We start from the raw sequence: 21156 nt of genomic DNA on the forward strand, positions 1-21156 counted from the left end.
GCACCCCTGCTGTGCAGCGGGCGCACCTCGTGGTTTCGTGCAGGGGAGCCAACCTGCTGCAGTATAACTGCCGCGCCTGGTCCGGAAGCGGTTAAACAATGCTCAATTGATGCCAAGGGTCCCAATGTGTGCCAAGAAAATATCCGCCACACCATTACACCACCAGACTGAACTGTTGATAAAAGGCAGGATGGAGCCATGCTTTCATGTTTACGCCAAATTCAGACCCTACAATCTGAATGTCGCAGCTGAAATTGAGACTCATCAGACCAAGCAGTGTTTTCTTCCAATCTTCTATTCTCCAATTTTGGTGAGCCTGTGCAAATTGTAGCCTCATTTTCCTGTTCTTAGCCGACAGGAGTGGCACCCGGTATGGTGTTCTGCTGCTGTAGCCCATCTGCTTCAAGGGTCAATGTGTTAAATGATGGTATGGTATTCTGCATACCTTGGTTGTAACGCGTGGTTATTTGAGATACTGTTGCCTATCATCTCCAACTAGTCTGCCCATTCTCCTCTGACATTAACAAGGCATTTTTGTTCACACAACTACCACTCACTGGATATTTTTAGCTTTTTCTGTAAATACTAGAGATGTTTGTGCGGGAAAATCCCAGCAGATCAGCAGTTCTTGAAATACTCAGACCAGCCTGTCTGGCACCAACAACCATGCCACGTTCAAGTCACTTAAATCCCCTTTCTTCCCCATTCTAATGCTTGGTTTGAATTTCAGCAAGTGGTCTTCGCCACGTCTAAATGCATTGAGTTGTTGCCATGTGATTGGCTGATTATTAATTTGCGTTACCAAGCAATTGAACAGATGTACCTAATAAAGTGGCCGTTGAGTGTATGTCACACATACTACATATCACCACAAAGACTCGAGTGACAGCACTAACTCCTAGACCAGGAATATGCAATTAGTGGACCTCCAGCTGTTGCAGAACTACAAGTCCCATGAGGCATAGCAAGACTCTGACAGCCACAAGCATGACACCCAAAGGCATGATGGGACTTGTAGTTCTGCAACAGCTGGAGGTCCACTAATTGCATATTCCTGTCCTAGACCATCACGGTTAAACCTGTAAAGCACTCTGTACCAAGGGGAGTGCCCAAGCAGGATGCAGTGTTCAAAGCAACATTACAGGCTGTGCCCACAGCGTGGGGCCTGGTTCCCAAGGCACTACCAAGGACACACAGATCTAAGGGACAGTACAGAAAAATAGAATATGTCATAGACAGTAGGTAATCAATGACAAGTCATTGGGGAAGGACTTTAACAACCTGCTTAATAGAATGAATGCAGTTTGGTACTGCTGCTAATGTTATAGTAGAAAGCAGTAAAAAGTTGATTACAGAATAAAAATATAAAAAAAGGAAAGAAAACTGCTTAAGCATAGAAACCGTCTAAATAGGGGACAAGGGGTCCATCACCCAAGGACACTAGCCTAGGACCCCTTAGGGCAGTGACCATCATTGCTAGGTTTGTGGATAGTTTCTACAATAAATGTAGACACTTGTGATTTATCCAATGTGCTATGACTCTTTTTACCCCCACTTACAGTCATGGCCAAAGGTTTTGAGAATGACCCAAATATTAATTTTCACAAAGTCTGCTGCCTCAGTTTTTGTGATGCCAATTTGCATATACTCCAGAATGTTATGAAGAGTGATTAGATGAATTGCAATTAATTATTGCAAAGCCCCTCTTTCAATGAAAATGAATTTAATCCCATAAAAAACATTTGCACTGCATTTGTGAAGAAGGCTTCAGTGTGCCCAAGAAAGTCCAGCAAGCGCCAGGACTGTCTCCTACAATTGATTCAGCTGCGGGATCGGGGCACCACCAGTGCAGAGGTTGCTCAGGAATGGCAGCAGGCAGGTGTGAGTACATCTGCATGCACAATGAGGTGAAGACAGAGGATAGCCTAGTGTCAAGAAGGGCAGCAAAAGAAGCCGCTTCTCTCCAAGAAAAACCATCAGGGACAGACTGATATTCTACAAAAGGCACAGGGATTGGACTGCTGAGGACTGGGGTAAAGTCATTTTCTCTGACGTATCCCTTTTGCGATTGTTTGAAGCATTCAGAAAAAACCTTGTCCGGAGAAGAAAAGGTGAGCGCTACCATCAGTCCTGTGTCATGCCAACAGTAAAACATCCACCCGTACATGTGTGGGTTTGCTTCTTAGCCAAGGTAATGGGCTTGCTCACAATTTTGCTTAAGAACACAGCCATGAATAAGAAAATGGTACAAAAACATCCTCCGAGAGCAACTTCTCCCAACCATCCAAGAACAGTTTGGTGATGAACAATGCCTTTTCCAGCATGATGGCGAACCTTGCCATAAGGCAAAAGTGATAACCAAGTGGTCTCCCCAGACCTTAATCCCATTTAGAACTTGTGGTCAATCCTCAAGAGGCAGGCGAACAAACCTCCCCCCCCCCCCCACACACACACACAAATTCTGACAAACTCCAAGCATTGATTATGCAAGAATGAGCTGCAATCAGTCAGGATGCAGCCCAAAGGTTGATTGACAGCATACCAGGGTGAATTGTAAAGTCTTGAAAAAGAAGGGTCAACACTGCTAATATTGACTCTTTGCATAAACTTTGTGAAAATGAATATTTGTGTAATTCTCAAAACTTTTGTCCACAGCTTTATGTGTTATCCCATATACCACCACCTCATTAATTACATAGGTTAGCCAAACAGGTTTTATCAAACATATCAGTGTGATATATTATCCTATATGCATTATTGTAATGTTGAGTAAGCAGTGCTTTGAAGATGGCTTGATGAATTTCTCAGATAACTAGGTCTGCTTCCATCAGGAGGAAATTGAGGTAGGTCTATAGACCATATAAAGACATTATGAGAAATATAAAAATGAATAATACAAATCAACCTTTTTTCTTTTGAGATGCATCTACATGTTGTTAGGGTTAATTCTGCTCAGTTCCTGGATAAATTCTTCTGGAAGCATTCAATGCACACAAGAGGGTTGTTTTAATGAATGCTTCGTTTTAATGGTAAGGGTTGTACCTTTATACAAAATATGGACAAAGAAGATTGCACAACTTAAAGAGAAAGGAGGGTGGGAGGAAGGACAAAGTTCATTAGATGACACAACATTTCAGACATAATTTAAAACCAGTAATGCTGACTAGGTTGATTTTGTCTGAAAACAATTTCAAAATCAGTTCTTACCAGACCTTATCTATTCTGTGGCCATTGCAACAAACAAGACCCTAAAGGAGACATTTGTCTGTCAGCTATTTTTAAATGTCTTAGTCTTGTTAACTCTTTCTCACCCTTCACACGTAATGCAAGCTATCCTGCTTCATATAAAAAGGAAGTGGTTTAATGGCATAGTATGGAAAGCAGATAAATTGGTGAGGAAGTAGCAGTTCTTAGATACAGGAAAAGGGGCTAATCTTAACTCTAATTCACCTTGTTTTATGGCAGACAAAGAAGCACTGCTTGGAACAGCCTTTCCATCCATAGAGATATTTCTGGATAAATCCACCATGTCCCAGTCAAACAGCGACACAGTGTTACTCAGCAGTGGCTCTGCATGTTCATGCTTTTTAATGCTTTCTTTCTCAAAGCCTCCTTGTATTTCAGATAACAAACAGAATTCTGTTGGAGGAAAGAGACAAAATGTGAAGCAGGCATTATTATAACATTATATCACATTTTTTTATATCCATTTAATCACATCAGACCAGTGAAAATGACTGAATGGTTGCTGTTACTTACTCCACTTTATGCAATGCTGGATTAAGGCAATTTACTTACCTGGATATTAAATCAAAGCGGTGAAACATTAACATTTGTAAGTCATTTAAGACATCAGCATTACTTATGTTGCTCAGTAAAGCAAGTATTTTAGCCACTGGTCACAATGAATACTTCTATAGCCTGTTAAGTTCACATAGGGAACCAGAATATCAGTTCTGCAAGCTTCTCTAATGCTGGCGAAAACAAAGATTTCTCTTGCCCATCTAGCTAAATAGCTGTTCACATGTGGATGTTAACCATGACGGTCCACATGCAAATGCAGTCTGCCTAGTAATGCCCATTTCTCCAGACACCCACCCACCTAGGCATTTTGATATTTGCATAATATTCCCCAAGAGCCAGCCCACTCCTTGCATCAGGGTTGAGGGCTCTTAGAATAGGGCAGGGTCCTTTGATGCTTTCAGGAAGCGATGTACAGCATTTTACTAGCCCCTCCCAGCAGCCATCAGCTGTTTCATTGCATGGAGAGGCAGAGAGAGCCAATGATGGCATTACTGGGTCTAAAATACATCATGACGACAAAGGAAAGGTATTTTAAAAAAATAGCGAGTTGATTGGGGGTTGGTGGGGGGGAACCAGGGGAGACAAACTATAAGCATATTAAACTACAGCTTTAAAAGTATTTTGTTATATCTGTTCAATAAGTCTAAAAAAATTGCCCGTTGGTCCTGCTATAAACCTAGTAAACGCTGCCTGTGCTAAATTGGATGAATCTCAATCACTATTACACTATTATCAGCCTTGCCCAGTTCACCCCCCCCCAAGGTATGGGTTAAAGAAGGTGCTCTGTAATTCAAAATCAGTAGAGAGCAACGTAGACAGAATGCAGCTCCTTTATAGATACAGTATTGAGAGAGCGTCGTCACCTTAAGACATAACATTAAAAAGGCCTGAATATTTGTTTTATTAATAATCATCTAAGGATTGGTAAAATGTAATGTAGTACAGTTTTTGTTCAATATAAATACGTTTTAAGGCCAATGGAGCATATCTCATAAAAAGAAAAGTATGGGGGAAAAAAAAGTATAATATATATAATTATTATTTTTTTTTTTATCATACTTGTCTAGGTGGATGCAGCATCGATCCGATGCTGCATCTGTCCCCCGCCGGCCCTAACACTGAGAACCGAGCGAACACCACTGATTGCTTGGTTATAAGGGCTCCCTGAGTTCTCTGCTCTGCGCCCCCCCCTGCGCTCACTGGAGTGCTGGGCTGTGGAGAGGGTGGGAGCGGCCAGCTCAGGCTCTCAGTGGCTCACTGAAAGGCTGAGCCGCGTCTCGGTCCAGGCATTTGGGGGATCCAGACTTGCCTGAGCCTGGACCATCTCTGTTTTCAGCCCGCTGTCTGCTGAAAATGGGTCACAGGAGTGCAGAACGAACTTCACTCCTGTGATTCACAGGAGAAGTACAGCCAAACAAGCTTTGGCTGTACTTCTCTTTTAATCAATAAGCACAAATTCAATTATAGTTCCTAACTTATAGATGAAGACCAGAGAGAGCTTTTATGACTCTTGATATGAAATAGTATGCATGTAGAAATGCAGCATGAAGAATTAGTTTCAGAAAATGTTACAACAATAATTCAAATCCTACTGAAAATGAACGATCGCTTACATCTGAAGCATCAAACAGCCACATAAAAAACAAAACATAATGTATAAGTGATGTGTATAGTTAGGAGATGTTTATGAGAAGTGTTTTGTCATGATTCTTGTGCTGGTAATATAAATTAGCTCTGAAAGAAAACCTTTCATTATCCTCACACCCTGCCAGACTCCATGCTGTTCTCACACAGCCCTCACCGCAGGCCGAGGTAGAAATGACATCACACACTGTGACAGCTGCAGTGAGGAGACACATGCCCGTGTACATACCACTTAACAGATGAGCAGCAGACTCCTCCTATTCTTCTGGAAGCTCAAGGGTAACTCATTGACGCTTCAAATAAAAAAACAGTTTATGTCAAGCCCCTGGGTGGATAACATCTGAATATTCATTTGTATTTGAACGCTATTGGGAAAAAAAAAAAGAAAGAAAGAAAACCAGGCAGAACGGATGGACCACTTTGTCTTTTTTCTGCTGTCACTTTTCTAGGTTTGTATGAATATATGGTATGTAAAGTTGTGTGTAAATTGTTGGCCCTGAATTCTCAGAAGAAAATATCCCATCTTCACAGTCCCTGATCAAATTGGAAAATAAGACTATAGAAAGCAGCCTTTTAACCCTTTCGCTGCCAGGTCCGTGCGTCGGACCATACGGACCTGACAGCAGGGGGGTTCACACACAATTCGGTGGCTGCGGCCACAGGGATTGTGTGTGAAACTGACAGACAGACTCCTGCCTGTCAGGTGAAAGCATTGAGACGGCTATGCTGCCGCCCGATTGCTCACACAGACCCCTGGTACCGGTGGCCCCGCCATGTTTTCCGGGCTTGCCCATCTGCGGACCAGGGAGCAGCATGTTGGTTGCTGGGGGGGTTGGAGGGGGAAGGAAAAGAGCAGACACATGTCCACTCTCCTCCCCTTCTTGTTGTGACCCGGAAAGCGACGTCTATGATGTCACTTCCGGGTCAACCTCTCAATGTCTCTGGCTACCTTAACCGGGAAAGGATGTTTTGCAACGCGATCTGCATTGCAAAACATTCAGTGGTGTCCAGAGGAGACATGCAGGGTCTTTTAGACCCTGCATGTCACCTTAACCACTTGCCGCCCGCCGGCTATCATATGACGGGCAGGCGGCGCGGCTCTCATTCTGGGAGGGCATCATGATGCCCTTGCCTTCCCTGCCCACCAGGGGGCGCATGCGCCCGCCGTGTCACTGGGCACCCACGATTGCCCGGTATAACGGCAGGACCGTGAATCTGTGTATGTAAACGCACAGATCCATGTCCTGTCAGAGAGGAGAGGAAACCGATGTGTGTTCTCAGTATAGAGCAACACCGATCAGTCTCCTCCCCTTGTGAGTCCCCTCCCCTTTCAGTTAGAAACACTCCCTAGCAACATAATTAACCCCTCGATCACCCCCTAGTGTTAACCCCTTCCCTGCCAGTCACATTTATACAGTAATCAGTGCATTTTTATAGCACAGATGGCTGTATAAATGTGAATGGTCCCAGAAATGTCCAATATGTCCGCTACAATATCGCAGTCACGATAAAAATCACAGATCGCTGCTATTACTAGTAAAAAATAAATAATAAAAATGCTATAAATCTATACCATATTTTGTAGACGCTATAACTTTTGCGCAAACCAATCAATATACGCTTATTGCGATTTTTTTTTACCAAAAATATGTAGAAGAATACATATCGGCCTAAACTGAGGAAAAAATTTGTAAAAAAAAAAAAAAAAAGAAATTGGATATTTGTTATAACAAAAAGTAAAAAATATTGTTTTTTTCAAAATTGTCGCTCTTCTTTTGTTTATAGCACAAAAATTAAAAACCGCAGAGGTGATCAAATACCACCAAAAGAAAGCTCTATTTGTAGGGAAAAAATAATAAAAATTTCATTTGGGTACAGTGTTGCATAACCGTGCAATTGTCATTCAAAATGTGACAGCGCTGAAAGCTGAAAAATGGCCTGGGCAGGAAGGGGGTGAAAGTGCACTGTATTGAGATGGTTAAAGAAAACCTGTCACCTATAAATCAACCATCATTGTAATGAAAAAGAAAAAAAAAAAAAAAAAAAGTTAAAGCGTTTGTTAACCAAAAAAAAAAAATGGATCCTGTTCCCTTAAAGCATGTTAAACAGCACAGCGCTTGTGCTGTGTAATTTGACCCCCTGTAACACCTAAAAAACCTCGCTGATCCTGCCAGTTTCTACCCTCCCCTCTGTAAGCTGACCACAGTTCATCATGGCTGCTGAGTAGGGATGAGCTTCGAGTTTGAGTCGAACTCTAACAGTTTTTTTTGTGAAATGGTAGGCATACTTTTGTACCCCCTTACCATTTCACACAGGGGGGAGGGCCGGGATCTGGGGGTCCCCTTGTTAAAGGGGGCTTCCAGATTCCAATAAGCCCCCCCGCCCGCAGACCCCCACAACCACCGGCTACCCCAAAGCACCCTCCCAATGTTGAGGGCATGTGGCCTGGTACGATTCGGGGGGGGGGGGGTGCTCTCTTGTCCCCCCTCTTTTCCTGCGGCCTGCCAGGTTGCGTGCTCGGATAAGGGTCTGGTATGGATTTTTGGGGGGACCCCAAAAATCTTTTTTGGCTGGGGTTCCCCTTAATATCCATACCAGACCTGAAGGGCCTGGTATGGAATTTAGGGGGACCCCCACGTCTTTTTTTTTTTTTAATTTTGGTTCGGGGTTCCCCTGTGGGGAATTCCCATGCCGTTTTTATCAATGAACTTTTATGTGTATTGTCGGACCGGCAATTCATTAATAGCCGCTAGTAGTTTTAAATGACTTTTTTTCATTTGAAATGTCATTTTGCTGTCAGACTGTTCTAAACACGGGAAACATGCGCCCCTTTAAAGGCATACTATAGACACCCCCCAGGTACGAAATTTAAAGGAATATTACACTTTTATTGTTTCACTTTAAGCATTATTAAAATCACTGCTCCCGAAAAAAATGACTTTTTAAAACTTTTTTTTGCATTGATCCATGTCCCCTGGGGCAGGACCCAGGTCCCCAAACACTTTTTATGACAATAACTTGCATATAAGCCTTTAAAATTAGCACTTTTGATTATTCGTGTTCGTGCCCCATAGACTTTAACGGTGTTCGAACAAATTTTTTGCCTGTTCGCATGTTCTGGTGCAAACTGAATAGGGGGGTGTTCGGCTCATCCCTACTGCTGAGCCCTGACACCATGGTCAGCTTACGTGCCTCCGTCATCCGCAGCTCTCCTGTCTCTCCTCTCCCCCCTCCCTGCCTGTTGGCTCCTGCCACTATTTTATTCTATAGGGTGTCTGCTTTCAGAAAATATAATGTTTGGGGGTTTTGTGCAATCTTCAGGCTTAAAATTATTTAATAAAGGCTTGCAAAAAAAAAAAAAAAAAAAAAACGGCTTTGGCCGCAAAAGGGTTTAAGTGATTGTAACCGCGAATGCAAAAAAAAAAAAAAAAATTATTTTGCCATAAATTAATGCATTTTAGTGTAAATATACTTATAGCTGTGAGTGTACTTCATAAAAATGCTCCCTAAGCTTGTCCCAGCCCTTCCAAAACTGCTGATCTGTGGGAGTGGCTTAGGACTAGAGAATAGTAATCGGAGATGTGATGTCACACAATCCCCCAGTTATACACACCTTCCAGCCTTGGCTCATGAACGAGCACAGCTATCTGATACCTGTATGCCCGTGGGCATGTCTCCTGAGTACATCTAGGCCAATACACAGGGGCCAGTGACTATCAGGACTAACAGGATCTGTGCTAATCAGGAGAAAGCTGGTAGGAAGGGATTAATAGTAAAACGTCCTAGGAATCCTGCAGTGTAAAGTGACAATGTGTACTGGGAAACATTCTCACGTAAAGCTCTGTAAACCGCAATTCACAAGCTGGGTGCTGGGACAATAATCAGCTGTCAGCAGACTTACTTAGATGGTAACTAGGGTTGGGACAAGGGGTGGGCAGAAAGGACGGCTACTGTGGGCGCAATGGTTTACTGTAGGGATGAGGGTGCCTTTTTTCTGTTACAAGGTTGACAGCAGGAGTGACAGAGGCAGCGATTTTGACAAGTGAGTGACTGCTGGGCATAGGATCCCCTAAGCTTGCACATCATGGACGGGTTGGCATCTTTGCCCTGAGTGCTGGATGACCATGTCCCGGCACTGATGGCAATCATAGGGTTAATGAAGTGATGCCATTTATGTCATGAATCACTGGAGCTGCATCCCTGAGTTCTATGAGGAAGCCTGTCAGGAGCTCAATCTTGTAAAGGCAGCAGGGAAAGGACCCCCCCCCCCCCCCCCGCCTCCCTTTGCAGGGTATTACACAGAGGCTCGTGCTGGTCTCGTCTTCAGCACGGCCTGTCACTCATAGGAGAAGGGGAGCGGCGACACAAGTTTTCTGCTGTTCAGAAGAGCAGGAAGGATTTCTGGAGAAGGGGATTGCTTCAAGATACCAAACTAAGCTTAAAAGCTTAGTATAGGTAATTAAGCTCAAATGCTTGTTATAGGTAATATCTATTCAACTGTATGATTAGATTAATTTGTGTTTTTCAGGTTTGCTGCTGCTTTATAGGAAGCTAGTCCTCTGAAAAGTCACACAAGCACCAGGCCAAGCCATCCAGTGTAATGTCTGGACAATATACAAAAGCTACACAGCTCAACCTCCCATTGAACTAATTGTAAATAATCAACTTGTAAACCAACCCATTCAGTTTAAAATAAAAATGAAAGGAAAACATTTGTGTGTATATATTTTTTTTCTACATCACCACATAACCTCTGTTCTCAGCTGCATAAGAGCTGGGGCCAGCAGAAGAAAAAACACAATAACCTTCCCAGTGAATGGCGGGAGGGGGAGGTCAGGACAAGTCTGATCATTGGAGGAGAGCAGGCTGAGTTCCCAGCATAGCAAGAGAACTGACCATGGTGTGTTCTCCTGCTTCGTGTGGTCAGTTTTTATTAGAAAATCAAAGGAACTGGCAGGAACATCAGGGATTTCACATAAAGGAAGCAATACAAGAACAGGATACGTTCTCATACAATTACATGGTACAGCAGGCACATATCAGGAATATGAAATGTTGGGTTTACATACTCTCAGTCCCACATTCCAAATACGATACTCGAGCCATCCGCTTTCCTGGGACAACATACCCAGCAAACCAACAATTGCCAGCACTAGGGCTCTCTTCCAACATTTCTTTATTGAAGTAAATTCTTGAACACACAGTACAGCAGCTTACACATTTTGGTTAAAGAGGAAGTAAACCCTGATGGGTTTTACTTCCTCTTTATTTCCCTGCAAAGGTAAAGCATAATGGGCTACTATGCATCGCAAAGTAGCCCATTATGTGTCACTTACCTGAAACCGAAGCCTGGGATGTCACTGCTGTCCCCACTAGCAGCGAGAGTCCATCTTCACCCCTCTTCCTTCTGGGGCCGCAAACTCCGGCTCTGTGACTGGCCGAAGTCGCGGGAGCCGCCAGTGACGGCATGACCTCTTTAGAAATGGCACAATCTGCCCTTTCTAAAGTGCGCATGCGCCGTAGACATCGGCGCATGGCTTTTTTGTGGAGGTTTAGGAGATATTTCCAGCACCTACAGGTAAGCCTTAATATAGGCTTACCTGTAGATAAAAGTGGTTGTATAACCACTTTAACACAGTCTTAGTGACAGCTGTAACTATGGCCTTGTAGGCAGAAAAGTGTAAGTGTGTAATGACTGTTACTCTCTATGACTGCATCTGGTGCATACCTTATATATATAGCTTATAAGATTTATTATGCTAGTATTAGACTGTGAAAAAATACAATGCATTGCTGCTAAAATGGGTCTTGCACACGAGCCATTGGATATGTCTTTGCAGATGCATTGGATTGTTTAGCATGGGCATTAGCACAAAGTCATACAGCCTTCCTACATTCACCTCTATAGTAAGCACACAGCAAATTTTAGCAAGGATCACCTAATCCCAGAACTCTTATCTAAGGGTCACCATACACGTTACAATCTGACCACACAATCTTTGTACAATCAACTTAGGATTTACCAAAACCATATAATATGAGGACCTACCTAAACTATCCAATCAATTTATATCCAATCAGACAGGCCCTCACACTACATAGTAGTTGTTACATCTAAAAGAAATTGTTCAGGTTTTAATATGTATAGTGAATCTAAGGCCTGTTTCACACTGGTTTTGGTTTGTATAAGAGCAGTGTGAACAGATAGATTTGACAAAACATTTGTAGAGCTTTCAGCAAGCTTTGTTAAAGCTTTTAAAGTACCATTCAGCTCCAGTTTTTAAATGATAAACACAGATCATAATAGGGGGTGTTGATTTTCACTTTAAAACAAGCTTCTAGCAGACTTCGGCACTTTTTGAAGCTTGTTAAAAGCTCACTAGCAGCTTGCTAAAAGTGGCAATAAACACCATTAGGATCTGCGTTAATCATTTATGCTTGAGGTAATTACAGCCGTATGAGTGCACTTGTAAAAAGAACAATCAAGTACTGTCCGTGATACTTTTGCACTGACATCCAAGTTTTCAGGACAAACTTTCAGGGTGTGTCCCCTCCTTCCAGGTTCAAGTACTGCTTTTTATTGGACCATTTGGAATTATTTGAAATTGATGGCAGTAAGAGGTCTCAAAAATGGGACAGGGAAACAAAAAGCAGGCAAAGTGGTACTAACAAGAAAGAGCTGGAAGAACATTTTACAAACCATTTCACACCACATGCAGTCCAGTGCATTTTTTTGTGCATCAAAAATGCATGGAAAGTAGGTTATATGGTTTTCAATGGCATAGTTCACACCAGTGCTGGCAGTTCTAGTGCAATCCAGTTCCAGAAAAAAAAAAAAAAAAAAAGGAGTAGAACATGCTGCATTTTTCCTGCACTGGACTGTACTGGAACGCTGTAAAACTAAATAAAAAATGCACTGGAACACACCAAAATGCACTGGAACACACACAACCTTATTTAAAGTGAAGACAAAAGAGTGGGGGAAAAAAAAGCACTGGACTGCATCACAAATGCACTGGAACGCATCAAAAACGCGCATGCAGAAAAGCATCTGGAACACATCCGGACTGCATTTCTTTGGTGGGAACTGGTCCTTAGGCTAATTGGCAGCAGTTCAGTAACATGATTGGGTATAAAAAGGGCATCTTAGAGAGTCAGAGAGGTTGATTATGCAAAATCTGACGCAGCTCTGTAAAAGCTGAAGTTAGAAGCCGATTGGCTACAATGCAGATCTGCACTGGATTTTGCCCTCTCCGGTTTTAGTAAACCAACCCAACAGTGTCTCAGAAGTAAAGATTGGCAGAGGATCACCAATCTGTGAAAAACTGCTTCTAAAAATTGTCCAATTTCAGAGGAATGTTCCTCAACGTAATATTGCAACATACTTTAAATATATCATCATCTATGGTACACAATATCAAAAGATTGCGAGACTCTAGAGAAATCTCTGTGCACAAGGGACAAGGCTGAAAACCCAAAACTGGATGTTTGTGATTTCGGAGCTCAGATGGCACTACTTTACCAATTGTTGACCTGCCATAGTACATATGCGGAGGGCTGGCATGTCCGCTTTGTCCACTGGACACAGCGGATTGTGGATCCTCGTACTCTGGGCCCAGTGATCATATGATGGCTATGCAATCACATGATCGCAATGTCAACAAAGCTGTTATGAATGAATTCAGCTGTGTTTCCTATGCTGTGATTTGCCCACAGCTAACACATGGAACCTGGGCCAACCACAGCACCCTGTACCATGTGATTAGCTGTAGCCAAAACCAATCTACACCAATTGGGATTTTTGTTAACAAAAGACAAGAAGCAGAATACATTTTGGCCTAAATTTATGAAGAACTCTGATTTTATTGGATGTGTTTTATAACAAAGTAGAAAATAGGGTTTTTTTTCCATTTATATATCAGAAAAAAAACCCAGTGGTTATCAAATACTATTGTGAATAAAATTTGGAAGTGGCAGTGAATTTATAGTATACAGCAGCATAGGAACTAGAGATACTAAACAAGAACTATACAATGTTTTATTTAAAGCACAGTAAAAACATCCACTGGTGCTACACCATATATTCTAATATAGCAGCAATAGTTGGTCCAGCAGTCACTGCCATTTTAGAATAGCTGCTAAAATGGTATAAATAATGATATATATTAATGACTAGCACTTTTCAGCTGATTTTATGTAATCCCTTTTTATTAGCTTGATTTGCCCGGGAGTTTATATACTTCTTTAGATGTTTATTATGTCCTGTGTTCTATTTATATTATGTAATAAAAACAGAAAAATAGGATTTTTAATAACAGCTTACCTGTAAAATCTTTTTCTTGGAGTACATCGGGACACAGAGCCTCAATTAATTACTTATTGGGTTATAGCCACCTTCAGGTGTTGACACTGGTAATCAATAAAGTAAGTTGACTCCCCTATATAACCCCTCCTTCCAGGAGTACCTCAGTTTTTGTAGCCAAGCAATATAAGCAATATTGTTATACTCCATAAGACAGAGGGGAGGGACCTCTGTGTCCTATGATATACTCCAAGAAAAGGATTTTACAGGTAAACTGTTATTAAAAATCCTATTTGCTTTATCGTGCATCATAGGACACAGAGCCTCAATTAATTACTTATTGGGACATCCCAAAGCAATGCCACTTGAGGGGAGGGAGACACAGCCGTAGGGCACCCGCAGACCTGAGGACATATAATGCTGCCTGCAGCACACAGGGCCCAAAGGCGATATCCTCATTGCTTCTTACATCCACTTGATAGAATTTCGTGAATGTATGGACTGAAGACCAAGTTGCGGCCATGCAGATCTGAGCAAAGGAGGTCTGGTCACGCACTGCCCAAGAAACACTAACCGCTTTGGTAGAGTGCTCCTTAACTTGAATAGAGGGAATCTTACTCCTTAAATCATAAGTTTAAATTATAACTTTCCGAAGCCACTTAGCAACAGTGGATTTCGACGCTGCCTGTCCTTTCTTAGGACCCTCTGGCAGAATAAATAAGACATCAGTCTTACGAATCTGAGCAGTTTTCTTTAGATAAATTTTCACTGCTCTCATTACATCAAGACAATGTAGTGACTTATCTTGCCTGGAACATGGTCTTGGGAAAAATGATAGCAGGGCAATGTTTTCTTTCAGATGAAAGCCTGAAATCACTTTTGGCAAAAAGCCTGGACGAGGGCGAATATAGCAACAAAAAATATCAGCTACCTAGTCAGGAGGACTAAATGGTTCAAATGGCTGTTTTTGTAACACTGAAACTAAATTCAAGTCCCAAGGCTTTAAGGGTGATTAAACTGGCGGATCAATCCGCATCACTCCTTGCATGAAAAAAACTCAGACTAGAGCACGCGTAGCAATCGGTCTTTGATAAAAAAAACGATAAGGCTGAGATCTGGCCCTTAATACTCAGGGGGCCAACTTCATCTCTACGCCCAATTGAAGAAAGGCAAGAATTCTGCCTATATCTCCGAGGGTTCCAACTCTTGTGCCGCGTACACACGAGCGAACTTTACGGCAGACTTTGCTTGGCGGACTTTTCGCCGGACTTTAAAACGGACGGACTTGCCCACACATGACTGGACTTTCCGGCGGGCTAAGTCCGCCCGTCTTTCCGACGGACTTTCGCCGCAACTCTACACATGGACAAGTCCGTTCATTTTGAACGGACTAGAAAAGGAAGTAAATCTTGCCGCTTTTATCGGCGAGATTGACACCTTGCGAGCCCCGCCGCAGGTCATACCAGGCCCTTAGGTCTAGTATGGATTTTAAAGGGAAGCACCCCTACACCGAAAAAACGGCGTGGGGTCCCCCCCTAAAATCCATACCAGACCCCGATCCGAGAACGCAGCCCGGCCGGTCAGGAAAGGGGGTGGAGAAGCCCCCCCCTCCTGAACTGTACCAGGCCGCATGCCCTCAACATGGGGGGTACCTTGGGGGAGGAGGGCCCAGCGGGGCCCCCCCACCCCAAAGCACCTTGTCCCCATGTTGATGAGGACAAGGGCCTCTTCCCGACAACCCTGGTCGTTGGTTGTCGGGGTCTGCGGGCGGGGGCTTATCGGAATCCGGGAGCCCCCTATAATAAGAGGGCCCCCAGATCCCAGCCCCCCACCCTATGTGTAGGAGTATGGGGTACATGGTACCCCTACCCATTCACCTAGGGAAAAAGTGTCAATAAAACACACTACACAGGTTTTTAAAATAATGTATTAAACAGCTCCGGGGGGGGGTCTTCCTCCGGCTTCGGGGGTCCCTCCGGTTCCACTTCTCCCGGTGTTCCAGTTCTTCGGCCAGCTCCTCCGCTGTCTTCAGGCCGCTCTCTTGCCAGCGGAGTTCCGGACTTCTGGGCTTCTTGTCCAGGAGCCGGCCGAAGAACTGGAACACCGGGAGAAGAGGAACCGGAGGAACCCCCGAAGCCGGAGGAAGACCCCCCCGGAGCTGTTTAATAAATTATTTTAAAAACCTGTGTAGTGTGTTTTATTGACACTTTTTCCCTAGGTGAATGGGTAGGGGTACCATGTACCCCATACTCATTCACATAGGGTGGGGGGCCGGGATCTGGGGGCCCTCTTATTATAGGGGGCTCCCGGATTCCGATAAGCCCCCGCCCGCAGACCCCGACAACCAACAGCCAGGGTTGTCGGGAAGAGGCCCTTGTCCTCATCAACATGGGGACAAGGTGCTTTGGGGTGGGGGGGCCCCGCTGGGCACCCCCTCCCCCAAGGCACCCCCCATGTTGAGGGCATGCGGCCTGGTACGGTTCAGGAGGGGGGGGAGGCACTCGCTCGTCCCCACCCCCTTTCCTGACCGGCCGGGCTGCGTGCTCGGATCGGGGTCTGGTATGGATATTAGGGGGGACCCCACGCCGTTTTTTCGGCGTAGGGGCTTCCCTTTATAATCCATACCAGACCTAAGGGCCTGGTATGCCTCGCGCTCGCCGCAATTGGAAAATTTGTTTTTCCTATTGCAGTGAGCGCGAAATGCAATATCCTGCCCTTGTGTCGTATCTGGTCCATTGGACCAGCATACACACGAGCGGGCTTTCCGTCGGACCAGCACACAGACGAGCGGACTTTCCGCCAGAAACTGAGTCCGACGGAACGATTTAAAACTTGTTTCAAATCTAGGTCCAGCGGGCTTTTGGGAAAAAGTCCGCCGGAGCCTACACACGGTCGGATTGTTCGGAGGACCCTGGTCCGCCGGGCAAAGTCCGCTCGTGTGTACGCGGCATTGGATTCACACCAGAAAACATAAGCTTTCCAAACTCTATAATACAGCTCTGGAAGCTGGCTTCCTTGCGCTGAATAAAGTTGAGACAACTGACCTGGAAAGCCCACGTTTTCTCAGAATGTGGGTTTCAATAGCCAAGCCGTTAAATTTAGCGTTTGTAAAGTAGGATGGAATGTCGCCCCCTGCGAGAGCAGGTCTGGCCTTTGCTCCACAGCCATCTTTACGATTCCAGCATACCATAACCTTCTGGGCCCTGCTGGTGATACCAGAATTACTGACTTTCTTTCCGGTTTGATCCTGCAAGGAAGTCGAGGTAGCAACTTAATCAGGGGAATGCATAGATCAGTGAAAACTGATCCCACAGGGTTACCAGCGCATTCTTTCCTTATGCGAGCAGATCCCTTGTCCTGGACACGAAGTTGTTTTAACTTCATGTTGAATCTGGAGGCTAGAAGATCTATGTCCGGAGTCCCCCATCTTTGGCAAACAGCCTGAAACACTTTGGGGTGAGGAGACCATTCCCCTGGGAATAACTGCTGGCAACTTAGTCCGCCTGCCAATTTTGTACTCCCGGAATGAAAACTGCAGATAGGGATGGGACATTCCTTTCTGCCCAAGTTAGGATATGGTTCACCTCTCTCTGAACTGAGAGACTCTTGGTGCCCCCTTGGTGATTGATATAGGCCACAGCCGTGGCATTGTCGGACTGAATCCGGACAGAACAATTCTTTAACCTGGAGGTCCAGGTTTTCAGAACCAGATACACTGCTTGAATCTCTAGGATGTTGATGGCAGGGCTTTTTCGAGTTTTGACCACTGTTCCGGGACAGCTGTCTTTCTAGTATAGATCCCCAGCCTGAGAGGCTGGCATCTGTCGTTACTACTTTCCAGATCATTTCCGAAGGATTTCCCTTTCAGCAAATTCTGGCTTCGTAACCAACTGAGGCTTTGAGACCCTCCTGGGGTCAGCCTGTATTGGTAAGCCCAAAGCTTGGATCGTCTTGTTCCAAGCAGAGAGGATTCGGTTTTGCAACAGTCTTGAATGGAACTAGGCATAATGAACTGCTTCGAATGAAGCTACCATCTTCCTAACAACCTCATGCAAAGGAGAATTGAAGGATCTGTTTTTGACCTGACCATCCGTACCAGCTCTTGTATGGAGCTGATCTTTGCTGGAGGCAAGACACCCCTTTCTGGGCTGCATCTATGATCAGGCCTAAGTATCCAGCCTTCTTACTGGTTTTAAGACTTCTCTAGGTTGAGCATCCAACCGAGATTTTCCAGGTAACTGGTTGAAATGCGTAAGCTTTGCTTTAAGCAAGTCACTGACTGGTCTATTAACCATAGATCGACTAGGTACACCAACACTGTTATGCCCTGTGCCCTCAACCTGGCTAGAGGTGGGGCCAGTATTTTTGTGAATACCCGGGGTGCTGTGGCTAGCCCAAAGGGAAAAGCCACAAACTGAAACTGCTGTTCTACTTTGAATTGCAGAAACCTTTGGTGAGCAGGAAATATAGGGACATGCAGGTATGCATCCCTGATGTCGATGGACGCCAAAAGTTCTGCCTCCAGTAGGAGGGAGAACACCAGACCTGATCAACTCCATGCGAAAAGAACAAATTTTCAGGAACAGATTTAGATTTTTTAGATCCAGAATGGGAACATTTGATCTCAGAAAATGAGATGGTGGAAACTCCCGAAACTCTAGTTTGTATCCTAGAGTCACTGTGGCGAGAGCCCATCTGTCCTGAGTTTCCATTAGTCAGACTTCTACGTAATGCAAAAGCCTTCCCCCCCACTTTGTTGAGGGGAGATGCCTCTTCATGAAGAGGTCTTCATATTCTGCTTTGCAGTTTTGCAGCTCCAGGTCTTCTTTGAGTCTGGGTCTGACCACGCGATTTTCCTCTGGAATCTGATGGTGAAAGCCGTCGCCGCTGCCTAGAGGCGGATGCACTTGGCGCAGGAGAGAGAGTCCGTTTAAATGAAGGACGTTTAAACTTTGACTGGCACAAAAAAAAAAAAAGTACTCTTTCCACTGGAAATTGTACGTATTTATCCAAACCATCGCCAAATAGTCACTCCCCATGAAATGGGAAAACTAGACAGAAGCTGTTTGCAGGGTGCTTCAGCAGACCAACCGTTTAGCCAAAAGGTCCTATGCATGTGCAATAACACAAGGGCCAGGTGAGACGCCTGGTGAATAAAATCTTTCATAGTATCTATGGTAAGACATAATGCTTTTTTGGCAATTCGGCCAACTCACGGACCTGTTGTGCGGGGAGCTCCTGCTAAGGTAAAAGAAGATTTTAACAGGAATTCCAAACCTTTAACTGTTTTATCTGTTGGATCCTTTAGTATTTGTGCATTGTCCACTGGACAAGGTAAACTTTTATTCGCACTGGAAATCACAGCGTCTACTGCTGGAACTTTCCATTTTTTGGTGAATTTTTCCTCCATGGGATAGAGAACTGAGAAATTCTTTGGGGGGGAAAAATGCTTATTTAGATGATTCCATTCGGTATAAAGTTTCTCTAGCAATGTATGGACAGGAAACGCAAGCACTGGTTGTGAAGGTTTTCAAAGAACCCAAAGAAGAAACCAGACTTTCAGCTGACTCTGTTAGGGGTAGCATGAAAGTGGAGCGCACCATGTCCGTAAGGATTTGTACCTTAGATTGTTTTCTCTGGAGAGGAATAATCTGTTTGCTTTTCTCGATCGATTGAGGGTAATACCTCATCCTGTCCCCCTGCTAAAGGGTCTGGAGTGGGAGATATGGCTCTAGCACACTTCCTATCCCCTACAACGGAGGATGCGAATAAAGCGGCTAATCTTCCGTCTAAGCCTAGCAAGGCAGAGGAAAATACATTTTCAGTCACGTATACAGGGGCTGAAGTGTGACAATCAGTCTTTTACCACCAGCCGGTTCCAACGGCTCACCCTGGCTTGCCATGTCATGTATCTCCGGGGTACGATGACAACGTGGAGGCATGACCGGAGTTCAGTGCCTGGGGGTGGTTTTAGAACCTTAGTTGTCAGCCTTGAAGCCATAGTGCAAAGCACAAAAGCAGAGGCACTCTAAGTTTGTTCTATTTACTTGAACAATAGTAGGAAAAAAACAATGGCAGCATAGAATGATCTAATGCTAAACAATACGTTTTTTCCTGTACTGAATATGCCTGTGTAAACCCCCTCATGTGCACCAACGAGTCTGTGTGGCAGCCTTGCTTTTGCTGCTCCGATAGACACAGTCTGCCAGGTTTAAAAGTTTTTACGTTTTTTTCCCCAGGTGTAAGCCTGATTACTGTGCGCCATGTGTTGTAAGGACACTGAGTCCACACACAGCCCCAACCGCTAAAGCCACGCCTCTTCTCAGTAGTCAGCCTCGTGCGCGTGTGGCGGCTTGGATCGAACACAGCAGAGAAGGAGAGGAGACCACTGCCACGCTGCAATGTCTCTTATCAGTTACCAGCAAGTAATTTACTTGTGCTTTAGTAACAATATATAGACAGGCCGGCGGGTGAGCAGGGGAGGGGGGGTGGTTGGTCGGTTTTACAGATATCCTCCGCTACTCGATCTCCCATTTTAGGAGGGAGGAAAACCCACCCCTCCAGCTGCTGACACACACGCTGTTTTAAGCACTTTAAACAGGGCATTTATACTTTTTTACTCCCTCTAGAGGAGTACATAAGGCATTACAATATATTTAACCACTTTAGGTCCGGGCCATAGCCGAATGACGGCTACAGCGCGGACCTCAATCTCCGGGAGGACGTCATAGGACGTCCTCCCCTGTGCACGCGCACCGCGCGCACCCTGCAGGGCACGCGGCGTGCGCGCTGTGATCACCGAGTCACGGAGACTCGGATGATCACAGATCCGAGTAAGGGGCCGATCCCGGCCCCTTACCATGTGATCAGCTGTCAGCCAATGACAGCTGATCACATGATGTAAACAAAACACGGTGATCGGTTTCGTTTTCTCCTCACGCTGAGAGCGCGAGGAGGAAAAAAAGCCGATCACAGGCTTATGTGAAAGGGACATCGGTCCCGAAGAGGAAGGAGGCACAGATGCCTCATCTGTGCCTCCAAGTGCCATTTGTTATTGCCACCTGCCAGTGCCCACAATTGCCACCAACAATGCCCACAATTGCCACCTAGCAGTGCCACCTAGCAGTGCTGCCATCAATCAGTGCCCAATCAGTGCCCAACACTGCCACCCATCAGTGCCCATCACCGCCACCCATTAGTGCCCATCACTGCCACCTCATCAGCGTACATCAACGAAGGAGAAAAATTACCTGTTTGCAAAAATTTATAACAAAATATAAAAAAAAAAAAATTTTTTTTTTTAAATTCTGTCTTTTTCAATTTTTTTTATCAAAAAATAAAAAACGCCGAGGTGATCAAATACCATCAAAAGAAAGCTCTATTTGTGGGAAAAAAATTATAAAAAT

General features: G+C 44.5%; 1 protein-coding gene across 5 annotated transcripts in view; it reads right to left on the reverse strand.

Annotated features, from left to right (window-relative positions):
* The window catches only part of GSDME (gasdermin E), a 502502-nt gene that overhangs the window by 279996 nt on the left and 201350 nt on the right, over positions 1-21156 (reverse strand). For all 5 annotated transcript variants that reach the window (XM_073630124.1, XM_073630120.1, XM_073630121.1 and 2 more), the window contains one exon: positions 3451-3639. In XM_073630124.1, coding sequence (XP_073486225.1) covers positions 3451-3639 — 189 coding nt within the window. The remainder of the gene's footprint in view (positions 1-3450; positions 3640-21156) is intronic.

This window comes from Aquarana catesbeiana, linkage group LG05, assembly GCF_042186555.1.
Source record: "Aquarana catesbeiana isolate 2022-GZ linkage group LG05, ASM4218655v1, whole genome shotgun sequence".
Classification (NCBI taxonomy): Eukaryota; Metazoa; Chordata; class Amphibia; order Anura; family Ranidae; genus Aquarana; species Aquarana catesbeiana.